General features: G+C 49.2%; 2 protein-coding genes across 2 annotated transcripts; both read right to left on the bottom strand.

Annotated features, from left to right (window-relative positions):
• Positions 1–2,595: 2,595 nt before the first annotated feature.
• On the bottom strand, positions 2,596–3,189 carry LOC135534607 (uncharacterized). Its single transcript, XM_064961544.1, has 3 exons — positions 3,067–3,189; positions 2,795–2,976; positions 2,596–2,734 (listed from the first exon to the last, which is right to left on the bottom strand). Exons 1-3 carry the CDS (start codon positions 3,187–3,189, stop codon positions 2,596–2,598), a joined length of 444 nt encoding a protein of 147 aa, XP_064817616.1.
• Positions 3,190–3,852: 663 nt separating this feature from the next.
• LOC135534606 (vesicle transport protein SFT2A-like) lies at positions 3,853–21,119 on the bottom strand. The gene is made up of 4 exons (XM_064961543.1): positions 20,986–21,119; positions 7,212–7,293; positions 4,234–4,269; positions 3,853–3,915 (listed from the first exon to the last, which is right to left on the bottom strand). The coding sequence occupies exons 1-4, from the start codon at positions 21,102–21,104 to the stop codon at positions 3,853–3,855; spliced, it is 300 nt and encodes a 99-aa protein (XP_064817615.1). The 5' UTR covers positions 21,105–21,119.
• Between the last annotated feature and the right edge of the window lie 5,346 nt (positions 21,120–26,465).

Here is a 26,465-nt window from a genome sequence, read left to right as displayed (position 1 = left end):
GGTGACATCTATCAGACTAGGACAGGTACCACAGTGAGAGAGAGGAATGTGACATCTATCAGACTAGGACAGGTACCACAGTGAGAGAGAGGAATGTGACATCTATCAGACTAGGACAGGTACCACAGTGAGAGAGAGGAATGTGACATCTATCAGACTAGGACAGGTACCACAGTGAGAGAGAGGAATGTGACATCTATCAGACTAGGACAGGTACCACAGTGAGAGAGAGGAATGTGACATCTATCAGACTAGGACAGGTACCACAGTGAGAGAGAGGAAGGTGATATCTATCAGACTAGGACAGGTACCACAGTGAGAGAGAGCAAGGTGACATCTCAGTAGGTTGGAATGACAGCTAGACACACACCGACACACACAATCAATATGCAAATACACACCTCTATACAAACCTTTCAACATCTACATGCAAAAACATCAACAAGTGCTTGTTCCTTGCTGCTTTCCAGCATGTAAATTTCATTGACCTGCAAGTGGTCCTGCCAGCCAGGTTGTGTACAGGACAGGCTGGTACAACAGTACGATAACAGTCAGAGATCCTACCAGTCAGGTTGTGTACAGGACAGGCAGATACAACAGTACGATCACAGTCAGAGATCCTACCAGCCAGGTTGTGTCCAGGACAGGCAGATACAACAGTACGATCACAGTCAGAGATCCTACCAGCCAGGTTGTGTCCAGGACAGGCAGATACAACAGTACGATAACAGTCAGAGATCCTACCAGTCAGGTTGTGTCCAGGACAGGCAGATACAACAGTACGATAACAGTCAGAGATCCTACCAGTCAGGTTGTGTCCAGGGTAGGCAAGGTACTTTGAGTCAAACACAGGCTTGGATGAGATCTTTAAGGTCAGGGCCCTTAGCAAGGCTCACAAAATCCTTTAAGACCCAAGGACCTGGACTCTGAACTACTACTCCCCTCTGGGTGCAGGTATAGGGAACACCCCGGCAGAAATAACAGAACTAGACAAGCCTTTATACCAGGTGTGAAGCCTCTCCTAAACAGCTGGGGTTAATGTTCCTATCACTAAGGTGCGATGCCCCTCCTAAACAGCTGGGGTTAATGTTCCTATCACTAAGGTGTGATGCCCCTCCTAAACAGCTGGGGTTAATGTTCCTATCACTAAGGTGTGATGCCCCTCCTAAACAGCTGGGGTTAATGTTCCTATCACTAAGGTGTGATGCCCCTCCTAAACAGCTGGGGTTAATGTTCCTATCACTAAGGTGTGATGCCTCTCCTAAACAGCTGGGGTTAATGTTCCTATCACTAAGGTGTGAAGCCTCTCCTAAACAGCTGGGGTTAATGTTCCTATCACTAAGGTGTGATGCCTCTCCTAAACAGCTGGGGTTAATGTTCCTATCACTAAGGTGTGATGCCCCTCCTAAACAGCTGGGGTTAATGTTCCTATCACTAAGGTGTGATGCCCCTCCTAAACAGCTGGGGTTAATGTTCCTATCACTAAGGTGTGATGCCCCTCTAAGCAGCTGGGGTTAATGTTCCTATCACTAAGGTGTGATGCCCCTCCTAAACAGCTGGGGTTAATGTTCCTATCACTAGGTGTGATGCCCCTCCTAAACAGCTGGGGTTAATGTTCCTATCACTGGGTGTGATGCCCCTCTAAACAGCTGGGGTTAATGTTCCTATCACTAAGGTGTGATGCCCCTCCTAAACAGCTGGGGTTAATGTTCCTATCACTAAGGTGTGAAGCCCCTCTTAAACAGCTGGGGTTATGTTCCTATCACTGGGCTGTGATGCCCCTCCCTAAACAGCTGGGGTTAAAGTTCCTATCCACCCAGTAAGGCCAGCAGTCTGGTCTTCTTTCATCAAGATATGCTGTTAGGATTTTTTTTAACTGTTCATTTGTTGTCTACTGTATTTGAACGCCATTTTAAACTTACATGATCGGCAACAACAAACCAAGTCAGTGAAGTAAAGGCAGGTACAACAGTACGTGCACAGTGCACGATCTAAGGGTTCACCCATGAACTGGATTCAACTGCGCACGAGCCCAGTGAGCCAATCAGCGGGCGCCAAGTCAGCTCTGCTCTCGTTGACACAGAAGAGTTCAACCCCCACCCCATCAAGTGAACTGCAGTCTGGTGATAAGTGAGCAATAGAAGACTGTGTAGGTGTGTTATGACATCGTGCAAATGTACCAAAGGAGGAAAAGTTTACCAGCACGGACGTTGCAGATAAGCGTCTCTTTTGAATAAGGTTGATTGTGATACATTTGTGGCCAAATATATTGACATCTTTCACTTTCCATAAATAATAAAATTTGAAATTTGACAAACACTTCTGAGTCTCCACAAATTCTTTTGGATTTTCCAAACGGCAGGGTAGGGGTTGCAAAGCCTTAATTACTGCCAAAAAAAAGTTTATTGTAGCACCTTTGACTGACATCCTGGCCCACTCTTCAGCAGCAAAACGGCTCTAATTCATTAACGTTTGAGGGTTCCCTCCACCAAAGGCTGTTTTCAGATCTTGCCAGAGCATCATTTGTAAAATCTGGAGGTGCCGGAACACAAACCGTGAGCGTGAGAGGAGGATGACCTCTGGGGAGCTCTGAGGTCATGAGAGGAGGGTGACCTCTGGGGGGGGCTCTGAGGTCATGAGAGAGGGTGACCTCTGGGGGGCTCTGAGGTCATGAGAGGAGGTGACCTCTGAGGGGGCTCTGAGGGTGTGAGGAGGAGGGTGACCTCTGGGGGCTCTGAGGTCATGAGAGGAGGTGACCTCTGGGGGGCTCTGAGGTCATGAGGAGGAGGGTGACCTCTGGGGCTCTGAGGTCATGAGGGAGGGTGACCTCTGGGGGGCTCTGAGGTCATGAGGAGGGTGACCTCTGGGGGGCTCTGAGGTCATGAGAGGGTGACCTCCTGGGGGCTCTGAGGTCATGAGAGGAGGGTGACCTCTAGGGGGCTCTGAGGTCATGAGAGGAGGGTGACCTCGGGGGCTCTGAGGTCATGAGGAGGTGACCTCTGGGGGGGCTCTGAGGTCATGAGAGGAGGGTGACCTCGGGGGCTCTGAGGTCATGAGAGGAGTGACCTCGGGGGCTCTGAGGTCATGAGGAGGGTGACCTCTGGGGGGCTCTGAGGTCATGAGAGGAGGGTGACCTCGGGGGGCTCTGAGGTCATGAGAGGAGGGTGACCTCGGGGGTTCTGAGGTCATGAGAGGAGGGTGACCTCGGGGGCTCTGAGGTCATGAGGTGACCTCTAGGGGGCTCTGAGGTCATGAGAGGGTGACCTCGGGGGCTCTGAGGTCATGAGAGGAGGAGGTGACCTCGGAAGTTCTGAGGTACTGGTGCACTTCACAAAATAGATGGCCTCATGAGGTAGGAAAATTATGTGGATATATTGAAGCATCTCAAGACATCAGTCAGGAAGTTAAAGCTTGGTTGCAAATGGGTCTTTCAAATGGACAGCTGACCCCAAGCATACTTCCAAAGTTGTGGCAAAATGCTTTAAGGACAACAAAGTCAAGGTATTGGAGTGGCCATCACAAAGCCCTGACCTCAAACCTATAGAAAATGTGTGGGCAGAACTGAAAAAGCGTGTGCGAGCAAGGAGGCCTACAAACCTGACTCAGATACACCAGCTCTGTCAGGAGCAATGGGCCAAATTCACCCAACTTTTTTGGGAAGCTTGTGGAAGGCTACCCGAAGCGTTTGACCCAAGTTAAACAATTTAAAGGCAATGCTACCAAATACTAATTGAGTGTATGTAAACTTATAACCCACTGGGAATGTGATGAAAATAAAAGCTGAAATAAATCATTCTCTACTATTATTGACATTTCACACGCTTAAAATAAAGTGTGAGAGGATAGTGTTACTTACCATGTCATTGCTAAGAACTGTAGAATGCAGAAGATGATGGCCAGTCCCTTCTTTTGCCACTACAGAGACAGAACCAATCTCATGTCTTTTGTCAAACAGCTGTGTTGTAGATTTGTTATAGTGCACACGGCAGCGTTTCCCAAACTCTGTCCCGGGGGCCCCAAAATGGTACAAGTTTGGTGTTTTGCCCCTAGCACTACACAGCTGATTTAAATAATCAACTCATCAATTATTTGAATCAGCTGTGTAGATTTATAAGCAGCAAAAAAAAAAAAAAAACATGCACTTCTTGGGGTCCCCAGGACTGAGTTTGGGAAACATTGGGTTAGGGTCACAATGTAGGCTACTGAACTGTTTAGAGGCTTTCAGATACTTACCCAGAAAACTGCACAAAGAGTCAAAACGAGACAGAGCTGGAGGCAGAAAGACAAAAACAAAAGTAAACCACCTGAATATTGGTTAAATTAACATATCTATTCTACTGTGATTAACGCATAATTTGATTCATGTGTAATCTACTGTGAGGGAATTACTTCAAATCACCACTCAGCTTTGTGTGAGTTTTGACTTGCCCTAACAGCAGATCAACCTTAAAAGAGAAACTGACCCTAAAATTTTGTTTTAAAAAACCTGACACTAAAAAAATTAAAAAATAAAAATAACTGTCAATTAGAAAACAGCCTATTTGGCATCCCAAAATTGACTACGAAATGTAAATAGGATAATTTTGACCCTAATTTACCACAGGTATTACGATCAAGTCACGTGCAGCTACCACAGGTATTAGTTTGGTGAGACTTGTAGTCATGTCTGCGTCAGAACGTAAATGAAGGTTTGTTCCAAACCTGCCCACATGTCCACAGCTGGCCGCACACAAGTAATCATCAATTCAGAGTGCTACTGCACACCGACCTGGTTGTAATACCTGTGGTAAATTTGGGTCAACTTTGGATATCCCAATGGGGCTTGTTAGGGACCATTTGTAAATTACACAATGTACATGGGACATTATATTAAAATTACAATATCTCCGAATTTCAACCTCAAAACAACTATACAATGTAGAAATTGATATACAAGTGTTTAAAGCATTTAATTACAAAAATTTAAAAAAAGTGTGGAACATGAAAATTGTGTATTTTATAGCCCCGGAGATGGGCTATCCAAAGTCAAACTACCTTTGCCACTGTCGTACACCAGCCGGCGGAAGCTAATTGGCTAAATAATTTGGCTAACTCTTTCCCACCTGCGAACACGCACGAGACACCCACATCGAACCACACCCTGAACCCAACTCACTCAACTTTGAAATCAGAAATCGCTGCTAGCATTTCCTAAAATCAACCAAATCTAAAAAAAGGAGGGCACATCGGGAATTACAGTCACTCTTTAAGTTGTCATTTAAAATGTTTAGACTTTTTCAGTCATGGAAAAACTAGTGTCCGTCTGCCCTAAACTAGTGTCCGTCTGCCCTAAACTAGTGTCCGTCTGCCCTAAACTAGTGTCAGTCTGCCCTAAACTAGTGTCAGTCTGTCCTAAACTAGTGTCAGTCTGTCCTAAACTAGTGTCCGTCTGCCCTAAACTAGTGTCCGTCTGCCCTAAACTAGTGTCAGTCTGCCCTAAACTAGTGTCAGTCTGCCCTAAACTAGTGGCAGACTATCCCTTGAGAACAGAAGTATCATGGAACACTAAACCAGTGTCTTAAAGGAGATATACATCCAAAACGCATCATACTGTGACACTTTGTGTTTTCAAAGTTTAAAACTTTATTGCAGGGGGTGGGGGTTGCGTTACGTTCGTTAGTTTCCCTATTTTGAAAGTGGGGATGCAGCTTCTGTTTGCTGATATTGGCATGCTAGGCTTAAGGGGCTGCTGTGTAGAGGAAAAAACAGACTAAACCTAAGCATTAACCTAGCTAGACAATCACGTATCATCACAGTCGTAGTAAATACAACCTGTCCTCAAGGTAGCTAGGTGAGATATATCACGTATCATCACAGTCATAGTAAATACAACCTGTCCTCAAGGCAGCTAGGTGAGATATATCACGTATCATCACAGTCGTAGTAAATACAACCTGTCCTCAAGGTAGCTAGGTGAGATATATCACGTATCATCACAGTCGTAGTAAATACAACCTGTCCTCAAGGTAGCTAGGTGAGATATATCACGTATCATCACAGTCGTAGTAAATACAACCTGTCCTCAAGGTAGCTAGGTGAGATATATCACGTATCATCACAGTCGTAGTAAATACAACCTGTCCTCAAGGTAGCTAGGTGAGATATATCACGTATCATCACAGTCGTAGTAAATACAACCTGTCCTCAAGGCAGCTAGGTGAGATAAATCACGTATCATCACAGTCGTAGTAAATACAACCTGTCCTCAAGGTAGCTAGGTGAGATAAATCACGTATCATCACAGTCGTAGTAAATACAACCTGTCTTCAATAAAGCAGCTCTCAGCAAAGTCAGCCCGAGTGAGAAAAGCTGCTGTGGGATTACTTACTATGATCGTTGTATGCGGTTGTTTAACTTAACATTAGTTGACAAGGACATCTGTGTATGTCCTTTTATAAAATATCAATCTCATGTCAATTTTATTTTTATCTTTATTTAAACTAGGCAAGTCAGTTAAAGAACAAATTCTTATTTTACGGCCTACCCCCGGGCCAAACCCGGACGACGCTGGGCCAATTGTGCGCCGCCCTATGGGACTCCCAATCACAACCGGATGTGATTCAGCCAGGATTCGAACCAGGGACTGTAGTGTCGCCTCTTGCACTGAGATGCAGTGCCTTAGACCGCTGCGCCACTCTGGAGCAGTGGAAGCAGAAGCTAGGCTGTAAGCAGACGCTAGGCTATGAGCAGACGCTAGGCTATGAGCAGAAGCTAGGCTATGAGCAGAAGCTAGGCTATGAGCAGAAGCTAGGCTATGAGCAGAAGCTGGGCTATGAGCAGAAGCTGGGCTATGAGCAGAAGCTGGGCTATGAGCAGAAGCTGGGCTATGAGCAGAAGCTGGGCTATGAGCAGAAGCTGGGCTATGAGCAGAAGCTGGGCTATGAGCAGACGCTGGGCTATGAGCAGACGCTGGGCTATGAGCAGACGCTGGGCTATGAGCAGACGCTGGGCTATGAGCAGACGCTGGGCTATGAGCAGACGCCGGGCTATGAGCAGACGCCGGGCTATGAGCAGACGCCGGGCTATGAGCAGACGCCAGGCTATGAGCAGACGCCAGGCTATGAGCAGACGCCAGGCTATGAGCAGACGCCAGGCTATGAGCAGACGCCAGGCTATGAGCAGACGCTAGGCTATTTAACAGTTGAATACGTGGATGTGCAGTAGGTAGTTACCAACACAACACAGGTGGCTATCAGTCTGGTCGGTTCAAACATTCTCTTCAGCTGCTTCACGGGTCCCATCAGGAAACAGGTGCTGCAGACAGATAACGCAAAACACACTGGTTACAACATAGAAATAATACCTAATAGATTCTAGATTTCAATAGACAACATATTGATCACACAAACCCAGAGAAACAAAATTTTCTTTGTATTTACGGAAAATAAATGTATGATGATAGAGACCTTTAATAAAGGGGGAATCTGGGATTTAAACAACAAACCCGCCCCACCACTTTTTCGGTATACAGCTGAGCGATGGGGCTGGAGAAATTTAACCACTCGCAAATGTATAGACGGTGCAATTATTGCAAGGACTAACCATCCGTGACATCAAGATTATTGTTTGAATCTTGTTTTGGAGGCTATACAGTGATTGTTTACAAACAATGGCGTACACAATCTTATATTTGGGTTAGTGATGGAGTAAGTAAGACCGTTTGAACTAAGCTCATGAGTAATTTAGAATACTCTTCAAGAATCAAAATGGCTATAGATCCCTCATTTGAGTCAATAAATAGATGTAACAATCACAGATTGCCCATTTTTAAAAACAGGGGGAAAAAAAATGCTATTTACATAATTGACAAGCAAAACAAATGCATTGTCATTTCAACGGTGTGAATAGATATTCTGTGGCAGGTTATTTAACATGCCATCTAGTCAATAGCTACAGCTTGTAAGGACATTACATGGAACAGTCACATTTAAACCCACGTACAACAATCCCACCCCGTCTCCTTTCATGATCAGTCTTCAGTATCATTTGTTAAGCACCTACCCTTTTCATTTCCAGCTTCTGATGGGATCTATTTTTTCAGTGCATCTGTCATCTTTATCAAATCACTTCCTCCCACCTTTTTTTCTCCGCTCCCCCCCCCAGCTCTAGAGAGATGCTTCCACCTGACCTACGACCCCGCTTTCACACAAAGACCTCGGAGAGATGCATCCACCTGACCTACGACCCTGCTTTCACACAAAGACCCGGAAGATGCATCCATCTGACCTACGACCCTGCTTTCACACAAAGACCCTAGAGATGCATCCACCTGACCTGACCCTGCTTTCACAAAGACCCTAGAGAGATGCATCCACCTGACCCATGTCATCTGCTGGCCCCCAAAGAGATGCATCCACCTGACCTACGACCCTGCTTTCACACAAAGACCCTGGAGAGATGCATCCACCTGACCTACGACCCTGCCTGCCACCTCTCCCATCTAGCTAACTGAATGCGTCATCTTCATCTTGGATGGCGCTCGTGTGTCAGTGTGTGCCCGTGCGTGCTCATCTGAGTGGGCTGTGTGTTTGCAGAGCATCACATCCGTCTATCTGTGACTGATGCCGAGGTAGAGAAGGGGAGGAGAGGATGTAGAGAGGATGTGGAGCGGAGGGGAAGGAGAGAGGATGTGGAGCGGAGGGGAAGGAGAGAGGATGTGGAGCAGAGCTGAGGGGAAGGGAGAGGATGTAGAGCAGAGCTGAGGAAGGAGAGAGGATGGAGCGGGGCTGAGGGGAAGGGAGAGAGGATGCGGAGCGGAGCTGAGGGGAAGGAGAGAGGATGCGGAGGCGGAGCTGAGGGGAAGGAGAGAGGGATGCGGAGCGGAGCTGAGGGAAGGGAGAGAGGATGCGGAGCGGAGCTGAGGGGAAGGAGAGAGGATGCGGAGCGGAGCTGAGGGGAAGGAGAGAGGGTGCGGAGCGGAGCTGAGGGGAAGGAGAGAGGGTGCGGAGCGGAGCTGAGGGGAAGGAGAGAGGATGCGGAGCGGAGCTGAGGGGAAGAGGACAGGATGCGGAGTGGAGCTGAGGGGAAGAGGAGAGGATGTGGAGTGGAGCTGAGGGGAAGAGGAGAGGATGGAGTGGAGCTGAGGGAAGGGGAGAGGATGTGGAGTGGAGCTGAGGGGAAGGAGAGAGGATGCGGAGGGATGGAGGGGAAGGAGAGAGGATGTGGAGGGGAAGGGAGAGAGGATGTGGAGGGGAAGGAGAGAGGATGTGGAGCGGAGCTGAGGGGAAGGAGAGGATGGGAGTGGAGCTGAGGGGAAGGAGAGAGGATGTGGAGCGGAGCTGAGGGGAAGGAGGAGAGGATGTGGAGCGGAGCTGAGGGGAAGGAGAGAGGATGTGGAGGAGCGGAGCTGAGGGAAGGAGAGAGAGGATGTGGAGGGCGGAGCTGAGGGGAAGGAGAGGATGTGGAGCGGAGCTGAGGGGGGAAGGGAGAGGATGTGGAGCGGAGCTGAGGGGAAGAGAGAGAGGATGTGGAGGGGAAGGGGGAGAGAGGGATGTGGAGCGGAGCTGAGGGGAAAGGGAGAGAGGATGTGGAGGGGAAGGAGAGGAGGATGTGGAGGCGGAGCTGAGGGGAAGGAGAGAGGATGTGGGCGGAGCTGAGGGGAAGGAGAGGATGTGGAGCGGGCTGAGGGGAAGGAGAGAGGATGTGAGCGGAGCTGAGGGGAAGGAGAGAGGATGTGGAGGGGAAGGAGAGGATGTGGAGTGGAGCTGAGGGGAAGGAGAGAGGATGTGGAGGGAAGGAGAGAGGATGTGGGGGAGCTGAGGGGAAGGAGAGAGGATGTGGAGGGGAAGGAGAGAGGATGTGGAGCGGGAGCTGAGGGGAAGGAGAGAGGATGTGGAGCGGAGCTGAGGGGAAGGGAGAGAGGATGTGGAGCGGAGCTGAGGGGGAAGGAGAGAGGATGTGGAGGGGAAGGAGAGAGGGATGTGGAGTGGAGCTGAGGGGAAGGAGAGAGGATGTGGGAGCGGAGCTGAGCGGAAGGAGAGGATGTGGAGCGGAGCTGAGGGGAAGGAGAGAGGATGTGGAGGGGAGGGGAAGGAGAGAGGGATGTGGAGCGGAGCTGAGGGAAGGAGAGGATGTGGAGTGGAGCTGAGGGGAAGGAGAGAGGATGTGGAGGGGAAGGAGAGAGAGGATGTGGAGCGGAGCTGAGGGGGAAGGGAGAGAGGATGTGGAGGGGAAGGGAGAGGATGTGGAGGAAAGGAGAGGATGTGGAGGGGAAGGAGAGAGGATGTGGAGCGGAGCTGAGGGGAAGGAGAGGATGTGGAGTGGAGCTGAGGGAAGGAGAGAGGATGTGGAGCGGAGCTGAGGGGAAGGAGAGAGGATGTGGAGCGGAGCTGAGGGGAAGAGAGGATGTGGAGGGGAAGGAGAGAGGATGTGGAGCGGAGCTGGGAGGGAAGGAGAGAGGATGTGGAGGGGAAGGAGAGAGAGGATGTGGGAGCGGAGCTGAGGGGAAGGAGAGAGGATGTGGAGCGGAGCTGAGGGGGGAAGGAGAGAGGATGTGGAGCGGAGGGGAAGGAGAGAGGATGTGGAGGGGGAAGGAGAGGATGTGGAGTGGAGCTGAGGGGAAGGAGAGAGGATGTGGAGGGGAAGGAGAGAGGATGTGGAGTGGAGCTGAGGGAAAGGGAGAGAGGATGTGGGAGGGGAAGGAGAGAGGATGTGGAGCGGAGCTGAGGGAAGGAGAGAGGATGTGGAGCGGAGCTGAGGGGGAAGAGAGAGGATGTGGAGGGGAAGGAGAGAGGATGTGGAGCGGAGCTGAGGGAAGGAGAGGATGTGGGCTTGAGTGGAGGGGAAGGAGAAAGGATGTGGAGCGGAGCTGAGGGGGAAGGGGGAGAGAGGATGTGGAGCGGGAGCTGAGGGAAGGAGAGAGGGGATGTGGAGCGGAGCTGAGGGAAGGAGAGAGGATGTGGAGCGGAGCTGAGGGGAAGGAGAGAGGATGTGGAGCGGAGCTGAGGGGAAGGAGAGGATGTGGATGGAGCTGAGGGGAAGGAGAGGATGTGGAGCGGAGCTGGAGGGGAAGGGGGAGAGGATGTGGAGGGGAAGGAGAGAGGATGTGGAGGGGAAGGAGAGAGGATGTGGAGCGGAGCTGAGGGGAAGGAGAGGATGTGGAGTGGAGCTGAGGGAAGGAGAGAGGATGTGGAGGGGAAGGAGAGAGGATGTGGAGCGGAGCTGAGGGGAAGGGAGAGGATGTGGAGTGGAGCTGAGGGGAAGGGAGAGAGGATGTGGAGGGGAAGGAGAGAGGATGTGGAGCGGAAGGAGGAGAGAGGATGTGGAGGCGGAGCTGAGGGGAAGGAGAGAGGATGTGGAGCGGAGCTGAGGGGGGAGAGAGGATGTGGAGCGGAGCTGAGGGGAAGGGAGAGAGGATGTGGAGGGGAAGGAGAGAGGATGCGGAGTGGAGCGGAGGGGAAGGAGAGAGGATGTGGAGTGGAGCTGAGGGGAAGGAGAGAGGATGTAGGAGTGGAGGGGAAGGGGAGAGAGATGTGGAGTGGAGCTGAGGGGGAAGGAGAGAGAGGATGGGGTGGAGCTGAGGGGGACGGAGAGAGGATGGAGCGGGAGCTGAGGGAAAGGAGAGAGGATGTGGAGGCGGAGCTGAGGGGAAGGAGAGAGGATGTGGAGCGGAGCTGAGGGGACGGGCTTAAGGTGCTCAGTGGGGCAGGAACATTATTAAAGCCTCTAACCACGTTTCCATCCACAGTTTTTAATGCGCGTAAAGTCATACCGTATATAAAAAACATGACAGCTACAACGTAAACCGGATGTTTCGGTACAATTTTCTAAAATAGCGACAGAATTTGTTCGACATGGTGGGATCTTTTTGTGTCTGTAAATTTAATAGTGCGAGAAATAGGTAAAAATTCCTTCAAGTAAGCGTAGTGGTGGCTGCTGCATTCTGGTAAATAGTGTCACCATCGTCAAGAACTGTCAGGAAAGTTGACTGTATAATCTGCTTCCTGCTGTTTAGGGAGGCAAGATCTATTTTAAAGTCCACTTTGAGCTAGTTAAAAAACTAAGATTTATCAGTATGTTTTTAAAAATTTGAAATCCTTTGTCAATCCAAAAGGCCCAGATATTTATGGCGGGAACCTGATGATTGAGGGGGACAATACAATTAATAAATATAAAGTCCAATTGAAACATTTGTGAGAAATTTTGTGGGAACACATGAGTGATCTAGAACCACAGGTACATCATGAACTAGCTAACCTGGGAAAAGTGCAGAGAGGTGCAGTGTGTGTGTGTGTGCGTAGGGGGGGACAAGCTTTTCCAACAGAGCCAGTTTGAGTAGTAGTAACTGTTAAAGTCACCATTACATAACCATCATATGCTGAGGGGCTTGTGAGCCTAAATATTATACAACGTGGCACTTATGAGTGGCACCTATTCCCTTTACATATGTGCCCTGGTCAAATCTAGTGCACTACATTTCCATTTGGGACAAAAGGCCCAGTGTAAACATGACACCACTGTTTGTGGTACAGAACAGTAACCAGGAGTTAGCACACACGAGACACTGTCCCCTAGTTTGTTTCACACAGCGTTGTGGTTGTGTAAACACGAGACCTAGTTAAGCTGCAGCTGGCCCAGAACAGAGCGGCACGTCTTGCTCTTCATTGTAATCAGAGGGCTGATATTAATATTTTGCATGCAAGTCTCAGAGAGAAGGAAACAGGCTCAGAGGGGAGGGCTCAGAGGGGAGGAACCAGGCTCAGGAGGGGAGGCTCCAGAGGGGAGGAACCAGGCTCAGAGGGGAGGAACCAGGCTCAGAGGGGAGGAACCAGGCTCAGAGGGGAGGAACCAGGCTCAGAGGGGAGGAACCAGGCTCAGAGGGGAGGAACCAGGCTCAGAGGGAGGAACCAGGCTCAGAGGGGAGGAAACCAGGCTCAGGGGAGGAACCAGGCTCAAAGGGGAGGATTGCTGTTGCTGCTAGCTTGCTGTTAGCTATCTTTCTGAAAATAATGAAACATTGTTGCAGTTTAACTTTAGGTCACCGGTTAGTGTGATGAATGACTCCTTGTTGACCCCAGTCCACCTGGTCATGCTGCTGCTCCAGTTTCAACTGTTCTGCCTGCGCCTATTGAACCCTGACCTGTTCACTGGACGTGCTACCTGTCCCAGATCTGATGTTTTCAACTCTCTAGAGACAGCAGGAGCAGACCTGTTGCACTACAACCACTGTGATTATAATAATAATAATAATAATATTATTATTATTATTTTCTGACCCTGCTGGTCATTTATGAACATCTTGGCCATGTTCTGTTATAATCTCCACCCGGCACAGCCAGAACAGGACTGGCCACCCCTCATTGCCTGGTTCCTCTCTAGGTTTCTTCCTAGGTTCTGGCCTTTCTAGAGAGTTTTCCTAGCCACCGTGCTTCTACACCTGCATTGCTTGCTGTTTTGGGGTTTTAGGCTGGGTTTCTGTACAGCACTTTGAGATATAAGCTGATGTTAGAAGGGCTTTATAAATTCATTTGATTGAATGTGATAAAAATATATTTGCAATGGGAAGTAATAGCTGGTTTGTCAATTTAATTTTGTACATGAAATGGTTGTTCTTTTGTATCGGTATGATTTCATGGGGCCTACTGATTTCATGGGGCCTACTGAAGTGAATGGGATGCTTATTCTTTACCATGATCTGATGCTGGGTGTGACTTCTGTCTCGTGTGTCTATCATCCCCATCATGCGTTTGACCAAAATGGTCTCTCCTTCAGCACCATGGAGTGTACAGGTATTCGGTCTCTGTTCAGCACCACGAGCCTGTCACCTTTGATATGACACCGTTGTTGTAGATATTTGTGACAGTTGCGTCAGGCTATCATGGGTGGTGTAAACACCGTGTGTTTTTTTGTTTTTGCTGGTGGCATTATTTTATGCTGTGTGTCACATGTTGTGTCAATAGCGGTTCCGTCTCTGTGTACGCGGCAGCCCGAAGAGCAGCCAGGCCTGTTTGAACGCATTAAAAGTGATGTTATGTAGATTATTTAGTTTGAGACAACAGGTTAGAAGAGTTCTGGTCCCTCTGAAGACCTAAAGGCCCTATAGTCATTCGCCGCTGTGTACAAGTACACCCGAGGGACAAGACGCTATTCTGTCACAGGCCCTTACCCACAATCCATCTCCTTAATGCTGAGAGCCAAGCTGAGAGGCATCGGGTTCCATTTTTTTGTTGAGTCTTTGGTATGACTTGTATCTTGGAGAGTCACGTGTGATATGTTTATCTGACAGCTCAACTCTGGATTCTTAGATAACGAACTAAAAACCCAACAGACCTGTTCCACCATCAGCGATTCAACCCAACACATTACTGCACAGCATGTCCTGAACTATGGAAACCCTATACCACAATGAATCCTAGAAAGCTGCCCATTGTGTCCAGGACAGTGAGCGCATGGGGCCACATGTTTGGTCTGTGATCCCTGCGGGAAATGAACCTACGACCTTGGTGTTTGTTAGTGTCATGCTCTTACCTACAGAACCACACAGGAGTACTACTAATCACTAGAACAGGAACCAGATCTCTATCTAATTCCATGACTGGGAACACCCCCTCGACAACGAACTCAATGGACACTAGGGCTGCTACTGACTGACTGCTACTTACTGACTGACTGCTACTTACTGACACTGACTGACTGCTACTGACTGACTGACTGCTACTTACTGACTGACTGCTACTTACTGACTGACTGCTGCTTACTGACACTGACTGACTGCTACTGACTGACTGCCTGCTACTTACTGCTACTGACTGACTGCTACTGACTGACTGCTACTTACTGACTGACTGCTACTGACTGACTGCTACTGACTGACTGCTACTTACTGACACTGACTGACTGCTACTTACTGACTGACTGCTACTGACTGACTGCTACTGACTGACGGCTACTGACTGACGGCTACTTACTGACACTGACTGACTGCTACTGACTGACTGCTACTGACTGCTACTGACTGACTAACTGCTACTGACTGACTGACTGCTACTGACTGACTGCCTGCTACTGACTGACTGACTGCTACTGACTGACTGACTGCTACTGACTGACTGACTGCTACTGACTGACTAACTGCTACTGACTGACTAACTGCTACTGACTGACTGACTGCTACTGACTGACTGACTGCTACTGACTGACTGCCACTGACTGACTGCCACTGACTGACTGCTACTGACTGACTAACTGCTACTGACTGACTAACTGCTACTGACTGACTAACTGCTACTGACTGACTGCTACTGACTGACTAACTGCTACTGACTGACTGACTGCTACTGACTGACTGACTGCTACTGACTGACTGCCACTGACTGACTGCCACTGACTGACTGCTACTGACTGACTGACTGCTACTGACTGACTGACTGCTACTGACTGACTGACTGCTACTGACTGACTGACTGCTACTGACTGACTAACTGCTACTGACTGACTGCTACTGACTGACTGACTGCTACTGACTGACTAACTGCTACTGACTGACTGACTGCTACTGACTGACTGACTGCTACTGACTGACTAACTGCTACTGACTGACTGACTGCTACTGACTGACTGACTGCTACTGACTGACTGACTGCTACTGACTGACTGACTGCTACTGACTGACTGACTGCTACTGACTGACTGACTGCTACTGACTGACTGACTGCTACTGACACTGACTGCTACTTACTGACTGACTGACTGCTACTGACTGCTACTGACTGACTGCTACTGACTGACTAACTGCTACTGACTGACTGACTGCTACTGACTGACTGACTGCTACTGACTGACTGACTGCTACTGACTGACTGCTACTTACTGACTGACTGCTACTGACTGACTGACTGCTACTGACTGACTGCTACTGACTGGACTGCTACTGACTGACTGCTACTGACTGACTGCTACTGACTGACTGCTACTGACTGACTGCTACTGACTGACACTGACTGACTGACTGCTACTGACTGACTGACTGCTACTGACTGACTGCTACTGACTGACTGACTGCTACTTACTGACTGCTACTGACTGACTAACTGCTACTGACTGACTAACTGACACTGACTGACTGCTACTGACTGACTGACTGCTACTGACTGACTGCCACTGACTGACTGCCACTGACTGACTGCTACTGACTGACTAACTGCTACTGACTGACTAACTGCTACTGACTGACTAACTGCTACTGACTGACTGCTACTGACTGACTAACTGCTACTGACTGACTGACTGCTACTGACTGACTGACTGCTACTGACTGACTGACTGCTACTGACTGACTGACTGCTACTGACTGACTAACTGCTACTGACTGACTAACTGCTACTGACTGACTGACTGCTACTGACTGACTGACTGCTACTGACTGACTGACTGCTACTGACTGACTGACTGCTACTGACTGACTGACTGCTACTGACTGACTGCTACTTACTGACTGACTGCTACTGACTGACTGACTGCTACTGACTGACTGACTGCTACTGACTGACTGACTGCTACTGACTGACTGACTGCTACTGACTGACTGCTACTGACACTGACTGCTACTGACACTGACTGCTACTTACTGACTGACTGCTACTTACTGACTGCTACTGACTGACTGCTACTGACTGACTGCTACTGACTGCTACTGACTGACTGCTACTGACTGCTACTGACTGACTAACTGCTACTGACTGACTGACTGCTACTGACTGACTGACTGCTACTGACTGACTGACTGCTACTGACTGACTGCTACTTACTGACTGACTGCTACTGACTGACTGACTGCTACTGACTGACTGACTGCTACTGACTGACTGCTACTGACTGACTGCTACTGACTGACTGACTGCTACTTACTGACACTGACTGACTGACTGCTACTGACTGACTGACTGCTACTGACTGACTGCTACTGACTGACACTGACTGACTGCTACTGACTGACTGCTACTGACTGACTGCTACTTACTGACACTGACTGACTGCTACTGACTGACTGCTACTGACACTGACTGCTACTTACTGACTGACTGCTACTTACTGCCTGCTACTGACTGACTGCTACTTACTGACTGACTGCTACTGACTGACTGACTGCTACTGACTGACTGACTGACTGCTACTGACTGACTGACTGCCACTGACTGACTGCCACTGACTGACTGCCACTGACTGACTGCTACTGACTGACTAACTGCTACTGACTGACTAACTGCTACTGACTGACTAACTGCTACTGACTGACTAACTGCTACTGACTGACTAACTGCTACTGACTGACTGCTACTGACTGACTGCTACTGACTGACTGCTACTGACTGACTGCTACTGACTGACTGCTACTTACTGACACTGACTGACTGACTGCTACTGACTGACTGACTGCTACTGACTGACTGCTACTGACTGACTGCTACTGACTGACTGCTACTGACTGACTAACTGCTACTTACTGACTGACTGCTACTGACTGACTAACTGCTACTTACTGACACTGACTGACTGCTACTTACTGACACTGACTGACTGACTGCTACTGACTGACTGACTGCTACTTACTGACACTGACTGACTGCTACTGACTGACTGCTACTGACTGACTGCTACTGACTGACTGCTACTGACTGACTGCTACTGACTGACTAACTGCTACTTACTGACACTGACTGACTGCTACTTACTGACACTGACTGACTGACTGAGTGCTACTGACTGACTGCTACTGACTGACTGCTACTGACTGACTAACTGCTACTTACTGACACTGACTGACTGCTACTTACTGACACTGACTGACTGCTACTGACTGACTGCTACTGACTGACTGACTGCTACTTACTGACTGAGTGCTACTGACTGACTGACTGACTGCTACTTACTGACTGAGTGCTACTGACTGACTGACTGCTACTTACTGACTGCTACTGACTGACTGACTGCTACTGACTGACTGACTGCTGACTGACTGACTGCTACTTACTGACTGACTGCTACTGACTGACTGACTGCTACTTACTGACTAACTGCTACTGACTGACTGCTACTGACTGACTGAGTGCTACTGACTGACTGACTGCTACTTACTGACTGAGTGCTACTGACTGACTGACTGCTACTTACTGACTAACTGCTACTGACTGACTGCTACTGACTGACTGACTGCTACTGACTGACTGCTACTGACTGACTGACTGCTACTTACTGACTGACTGCTACTTACTGACACTGACTGACTGACTGCTACTTACTGCTACTGACTGACTGCTACTGACTGACTGACTGACTGCTACTGACTGACTGACTGCTACTGACTGACTGAGTGCTACTGACTGACTGACTGCTACTTACTGACTAACTGCTACTGACTGACTGCTACTGACTGACTGACTGCTACTGACTGACTGACTGCTACTGACTGACTGACTGCTACTTACTGACTAACTGCTACTGACTGACTGCTACTTACTGACTAACTGCTACTGACTGACTGAGTGCTACTGACTGACTGACTGCTACTTACTGACACTGACTGCTACTTACTGACTGACTGCTACTGACTGACTGCTACTGACTGACTGACTGCTACTGACTGACTGCTACTGACTGACTAACTGCTACTTACTGACTGACTGCTACTGACTGACTAACTGCTACTTACTGACACTGACTGACTGCTACTTACTGACACTGACTGACTGACTGCTACTGACTGACTGACTGCTACTTACTGACACTGACTGACTGCTACTGACTGACTGCTACTGACTGACTGCTACTGACTGACTGCTACTGACTGACTGCTACTGACTGACTAACTGCTACTTACTGACACTGACTGACTGCTACTTACTGACACTGACTGACTGACTGAGTGCTACTGACTGACTGCTACTGACTGACTGCTACTGACTGACTAACTGCTACTTACTGACACTGACTGACTGCTACTTACTGACACTGACTGACTGCTACTGACTGACTGCTACTGACTGACTGACTGCTACTTACTGACTGAGTGCTACTGACTGACTGACTGACTGCTACTTACTGACTGAGTGCTACTGACTGACTGACTGCTACTTACTGACTGCTACTGACTGACTGACTGCTACTGACTGACTGAGTGCTACTGACTGACTGACTGCTACTTACTGACTGACTGCTACTGACTGACTGACTGCTACTTACTGACTAACTGCTACTGACTGACTGCTACTGACTGACTGAGTGCTACTGACTGACTGACTGCTACTTACTGACTGAGTGCTACTGACTGACTGACTGCTACTTACTGACTAACTGCTACTTACTGACTAACTGCTACTGACTGACTGCTACTGACTGACTGACTGCTACTGACTGACTGCTACTGACTGACTGACTGCTACTTACTGACTGACTGCTACTTACTGACACTGACTGACTGACTGCTACTTACTGCTACTGACTGACTGCTACTGACTGACTGCTACTGACTGACTGACTGACTGCTACTGACTGACTGACTGCTACTGACTGACTGACTGCTACTGACTGACTGACTGCTACTTACTGACTAACTGCTACTGACTGACTGCTACTGACTGACTGACTGCTGACTGACTGACTGCTACTGACTGACTGACTGCTACTGACTGACTGACTGCTACTTACTGACTAACTGCTACTGACTGACTGCTACTTACTGACTAACTGCTACTGACTGACTGAGTGCTACTGACTGACTGACTGCTACTTACTGACACTGACTGCTACTTACTGACTGACTGCTACTGACTGACTGCTACTGACTGACTGACTGCTACTGACTGACTGACTGCTACTGACTGACTGCTACTTACTGACACTGACTGACTGACTGCTACTTACTGCTACTGACTGACTGCTACTGACTGACTGCTACTGACTGACTGACTGACTGCTACTGACTGACTGACTGCTACTGACTGACTGCTACTTACTGACTGCTACTGACTGACTGCTACTTACTGACTGCTACTGACTGACTGACTGCTACTTACTGACTGCTACTGACTGACTGACTGCTACTGACTGACTGACTGCTACTTACTGACTGCTACTGACTGACTGCTACTGACTGACTAACTGCTACTGACTGACTGCTACTTACTGACACTGACTGACTGCTACTGACTGACTGCTACTGACTGACTGACTGCTACTGACTGACTGCTACTGACTGACTGACTGCTACTGACTGCTACTGACTGACTGCTACTGACTGACTAACTGCTACTGACTGACTGCTACTTACTGACACTGACTGACTGCTACTGACTGACTGCTACTGACTGACTGACTGCTACTGACTGACTGCTACTGACTGACTGCCTGCTAGTAGCAGTCAGTTTCTTCCTAGGTTCTGGCCTTTCTCGGGAGTTTTTCCTAGCCACCGTGCTTCTATACCTGCATTGCTTGCTGTTTGGGGGTTTTAGGCTGGGTTTCTGTACAGCACTTTGTGACATCAGCTGATGTAAGAAGGGCTTTATAAATACATTTGATTTGACTGACCGACTGCCACTGACCGACTGCCACTGACCGACTGCACCACTGACCGACTGCCACTGACCGACTGCCACTGACCGACTGCCACTGACCGACTGCCACTGACCGACTGCCACTGACCGACTGCCACTGACCGACTGCCACTGACCGACTGCCACTGACCGACTGACTCCTACTGCTTGCATTCCAAATAGGTGATGGGACAGGCAGATTAATAATTGTTCACGTCTGGCATCCTAAAGTCAAGTTAGATGGATAGGATGGAACTTCCAGTTACATTTCCTCACAATACATTTTAATTGAAGACATTTCCTTTCTAGGCATCTATTGAAATGTAATTGTAACAAGTACATGCATTATACATTAAGTGAAGCTTAATGGAAAAAGCTTTGTCTTTAGCTCTGGAAAATCATGAATGAATGAATAACTCACCTGGAGAGTGCAGCAAGGTTACCTAGTGTGTAGAACACAGCAAACAGCTTGGTGCCATTGGGTAAGAACAGCAGTGCAGTGCCCTGGTTGAAACACACACAACATGAAATCATGACCATGTCCACCTAGGCATCATCCTACCATCAGTCTGATCTGAACCAATCAGATCGTTTCCACTGTCTATAAAACTCCTGGAAGACAAGAGGAGAGGTAAGATAGCCTAATTCCAGGTTACATTGATCCATTTGGTAAATATCAGGTAGTTCAAATGTTTAAAAATGCTAATCTTTGTATTGCTTTTGTATTGCATTTTCAACTTAAATTGCAAAGTTCCCTGAAATAATGTGACACTATCGCCACCTAGTGGTAAAACCCCATATCAATCGCCACACTGACTTCCTGGTTCACAAAAACACGATCCTTGACTCATTTAGGTTTCTTTTTGTTGTTGATCATATAGGTTATAGGGCTCTCCAACACTGTCTCTGGAGACCTACCATGTTGTAGGTTCACTCCTAATCTAGCCCCCTAAAATTAATCAGCTTAGTCCCAACTGGGGTTGGAGTGAAACCCTACAGGAGGGGTATCTCTCCAGGAACAGGGTTTGGAGAGCAGTGATATAGTCTATTAGATAAAGGGTCTCTCTTTGTGGAAGAAACCATTGTGTTCAACACCAACCTTACCTCATGTGATCCAGCTCCTTATGAAAGCATGTAAAGAGTAATGGAGAATAAAAATACAGGATTAATGATAACACATTCCCCAACTAGGCCTAAGTAGGATCGATGATGAATGAGGATTTTTTTTTATTTTTATAAATCATACTGTCTTATGTCCACACAACTTCACTTATAGCCTGCAGGTTTAATGAATGCTGCATAAACTGTTACAAGCATTTATGAACCTTTAAAAAACATTTTTTTTTAAATGGTGTTATCCAAAATGGAACATTCTGTTGACTCATGATTTGAGGTCTTCCGTTGTGAATGGCTCTCACCAGCGTTAAGAACATGGCGTGAATCATCAGTATGCAGAGCTGTTATCAGTATAACTGTTCTGTAGGCAGGCCAGCCCATAACCACACTAACAGAGGAGACAACTGTTCTGTAGGCCAGCCCATAACCACACTAACAGAGGGGACAACTGTTCTGTAGGCCAGCCCATAACCACACTAACAGAGGAGACAACTGTTCTGTAGGCAGGCCAGCCCATAACCACACTAACAGAGGGGACAACTGTTCTGTAGGCAGGCCAGCCCATAACCACACTAACAGAGGGGACAACTGTTCTGTAGGCAGGCCAGCCCATAACCACACCAACAGAGGGGACAACTGTTCAGGCAGGCCAGCCCATAACCACACTAACAGAGGGACAACTGTTCTGTAGGCAGGCCAGCCCATAACCACACTAACAGAGGGGACAACTGTAGGCAGGCCAGCCCATAACCACACTAACAGAGGAGACAACTGTTCTGTAGGCAGGCCAGCCCATAACCACACTAACAGAGGAGACAACTGTTCTGTAGGCAGGCCAGCCCATAACCACACTAACAGAGGAGACAACTGTTCTGTAGGCAGGCCAGCCCATAACCACACTAACAGAGGAGACAACTGTTCTGTAGGCAGGCCAGCCCATAACCACACTAACAGAGGGGACAACTGTTCTGTAGGCAGGCCAGCCCATAACCACACTAACAGAGGGGACAACTGTTCTGTAGGCAGGCCAGCCCATAACCACACTAACAGAGGGACAACTGTTCTGTAGGCAGGCCAGCCCATAACCACACTAACAGAGGAGACAACTGTTCTGTAGGCAGGCCAGCCCATAACCACACTAACAGAGGAGACAACTGTTCTGTAGGCAGGCCAGCCCATAACCACACTAACAGAGGAGACAACTGTTCTGTAGGCAGGCCAGCCCATAACCACACTAACAGAGGGGACAACTGTTCTGTAGGCAGGCCAGCCCATAACCACACTAACAGAGGGGACAACTGTTCTGTAGGCCAGCCCATAACCACACTAACAGAGGAGACAACTGTTCTGTAGGCAGGCCAGCCCATAACCACACTAACAGAGGGGACAACTGTTCTGTAGGCAGGCCAGCCCATAACCACACTAACAGAGGGGACAACTGTTCTGTAGGCCAGCCCATAACCACACTAACAGAGGAGACAACTGTTCTGTAGGCAGGCCAGCCCATAACCACACTAACAGAGGGGACAACTGTTCTGTAGGCAGGCCAGCCCATAACCACACTAACAGAGGGGACAACTGTTCTGTAGGCCAGCCCATAACCACACTAACAGAGGAGACAACTGTTCTGTAGGCAGGCCAGCCCATAACCACACTAACAGAGGAGACAACTGTTCTGTAGGCAGGCCAGCCCATAACCACACTAACAGAGGGGACAACTGTTCTGTAGGCAGGCCAGCCCATAACCACACTAACAGAGGGGACAACTGTAGGCAGGCCCATAACCACACTAACAGAGGGGACAACTGTAGGCAGGCCAGCCCATAACCACACTAACAGAGGGGACAACTGTTCTGTAGGCAGGCCAGCCCATAACCACACTAACAGAGAGGAGACAACTGTAGGCAGGCCCATAACCACACTAACAGAGGGGACAACTGTAGGCAGGCCAGCCCATAACCACACTAACAGAGGGACAACTGTTCTGTAGGCAGGCCAGCCCATAACCACACTAACAGAGGGACAACTGTTCTGTAGGCAGGCCAGCCCATAACCACACTAACAGAGGAGACAACTGTTCTGTAGGCAGGCCAGCCCATAACCACACTAACAGAGGAGACAACTGTTCTGTAGGCCAGCCCATAACCACACTAACAGAGGGGACAACTGTAGGCAGGCCAGCCCATAACCACACTAACAGAGGGGACAACTGTTCTGTAGGCAGGCCAGCCCATAACCACACTAACAGAGGAGACAACTGTAGGCAGGCCCATAACCACATAACAGAGGGGACAACTGTAGGCAGGCCAGCCCATAACCACACTAACAGAGGGGACAACTGTTCTGTAGGCAGGCCAGCCCATAACCACACTAACAGAGGAGACAACTGTAGGCAGGCCCATAACCACACTAACAGAGGGGACAACTGTAGGCAGGCCAGCCCATAACCACACTAACAGAGGGACAACTGTTCTGTAGGCAGGCCAGCCCATAACCACACTAACAGAGGGACAACTGTTCTGTAGGCAGGCCAGCCCATAACCACACTAACAGAGGAGACAACTGTTCTGTAGGCAGGCCAGCCCATAACCACACTAACAGAGGAGACAACTGTTCTGTAGGCCAGCCCATAACCACACTAACAGAGGGGACAACTGTAGGCAGGCCAGCCCATAACCACACTAACAGAGGGGACAACTGTTCTGTAGGCAGGCCAGCCCATAACCACACTAACAGAGGAGACAACTGTTCTGTAGGCAGGCCCATAACCACACTAACAGAGGGGACAACTGTTCTGTAGGCAGGCCAGCCCATAACCACACTAACAGAGGAGACAACTGTTCTCTAGGCAGGCCAGCCCATAACCACACTAACAGAGGGGACAACTGTTCTGTAGGCAGGCCAGCCCATAACCACACTAACAGAGGGGACAACTGTTCTGTAGGCCAGCCCATAACCACACTAACAGAGGGGACAACTGTAGGCAGGCCAGCCCATAACCACACTAACAGAGGGGACAACTGTTCTGTAGGCAGGCCAGCCCATAACCACACTAACAGAGGGGACAACTGTTCTGTAGGCCAGCCCATAACCACACTAACAGAGGGGACAACTGTTCTGTAGGCAGGCCCATAACCACACTAACAGAGGGACAACTGTTCTGTAGGCAGGCCAGCCCATAACCACACTAACAGAGGGGACAACTGTTCTGTAGGCAGGCCAGCCCATAACCACACTAACAGAGGAGACAACTGTTCTGTAGGCAGGCCAGCCCATAACCACACTAACAGAGGAGACAACTGTTCTGTAGGCAGGCCAGCCCATAACCACACTAACAGAGGGGACAACTGTTCTGTATGCAGGCCAGCCCATAACCACACTAACAGAGGAGACAACTGTTCTGTAGGCAGGCCAGCCCAAAACCACACTAACAGAGGGGACAACTGTTCTGTAGGCCAGCCCATAACCACACTAACAGAGGGGACAACTGTTCTGTAGACAGGCCAGCCCATAACCACACTAACAGAGGGGACAACTGTTCTGTAGGCAGGCCAGCTCATAACCACACTAACAGAGGGGACAACTGTTCTGTAGGCAGGCCAGCCCATAACCACACTAACAGAGAGGACAACTGTTCTGTAGGCAGGCCAGCCCATAACCACACTAACAGAGGGGACAACTGTTCTGTAGGCAGGCCAGCCCATAACCACACTAACAGAGGAGACAACTGTTCTGTAGGCAGGCCCATAACCACACTAACAGAGGGGACAACTGTTCTGTAGGCAGGCCAGCCCATAACCACACTAACAGAGGGGACAACTGTTCTGTAGGCAGGCCAGCCCATAACCACACTAACAGAGGGGACAACTGTTCTGTAGACAGGCCAGCCCATAACCACACTAACAGAGGGGACAACTGTAGGCAGGCAGCCCATAACCACACTAACAGAGGGGACAACTGTAGGCAGGCCAGCCCATAACCACACTAACAGAGGAGACAACTGTTCTGTAGGCAGGCCAGCCCATAACCACACTAACAGAGAGGACAACTGTTCTGTAGGCAGGCCAGCCCATAACCACACTAACAGAGGAGACAACTGTAGGCAGGCCAGCCCATAACCACACTAACAGAGGGGACAACTGTAGGCAGGCCAGCCCATAACCACACTAACAGAGGAGACAACTGTTCTGTAGACAGGCCAGCCCATAACCACACTAACAGAGGGGACAACTGTAGGCAGGCCAGCCCATAACCACACTAACAGAGGGGACAACTGTTCTGTAGGCCAGCCCATAACCACACTAACAGAGGAGACAACTGTTCTGTAGGCAGGCCAGCCCATAACCACACTAACAGAGGGGACAACTGTTCTGTAGGCAGGCCAGCCCATAACCACACTAACAGAGGAGACAACTGTTCTGTAGGCAGGCCAGCCCATAACCACACTAACAGAGGAGACAACTGTTCTGTAGGCAGGCCAGCCCATAACCACACTAACAGAGGGGACAACTGTTCTGTAGGCCAGCCCATAACCACACTAACAGAGGAGACAACTGTTCTGTAGGCAGGCCAGCCCATAACCACACTAACAGAGGGGACAACTGTAGGCAGGCCAGCCCATAACCACACTAACAGAGGGGACAACTGTTCTGTAGGCAGGCCAGCTCATAACCACACTAACAGAGGGGACAACTGTTCTGTAGGCAGGCCAGCCCATAACCACACTAACAGAGGGGACAACTGTTCTGTAGGCAGGCCAGCCCATAACCACACTAACAGAGGAGA

This window comes from Oncorhynchus masou, unplaced genomic scaffold (assembly GCF_036934945.1).
Source record: "Oncorhynchus masou masou isolate Uvic2021 unplaced genomic scaffold, UVic_Omas_1.1 unplaced_scaffold_3647, whole genome shotgun sequence".
Classification (NCBI taxonomy): Eukaryota; Metazoa; Chordata; class Actinopteri; order Salmoniformes; family Salmonidae; genus Oncorhynchus; species Oncorhynchus masou.
Note: the sequence above shows the minus strand (reverse complement) of the source record. Positions and strands in the feature narration are given on the sequence as shown.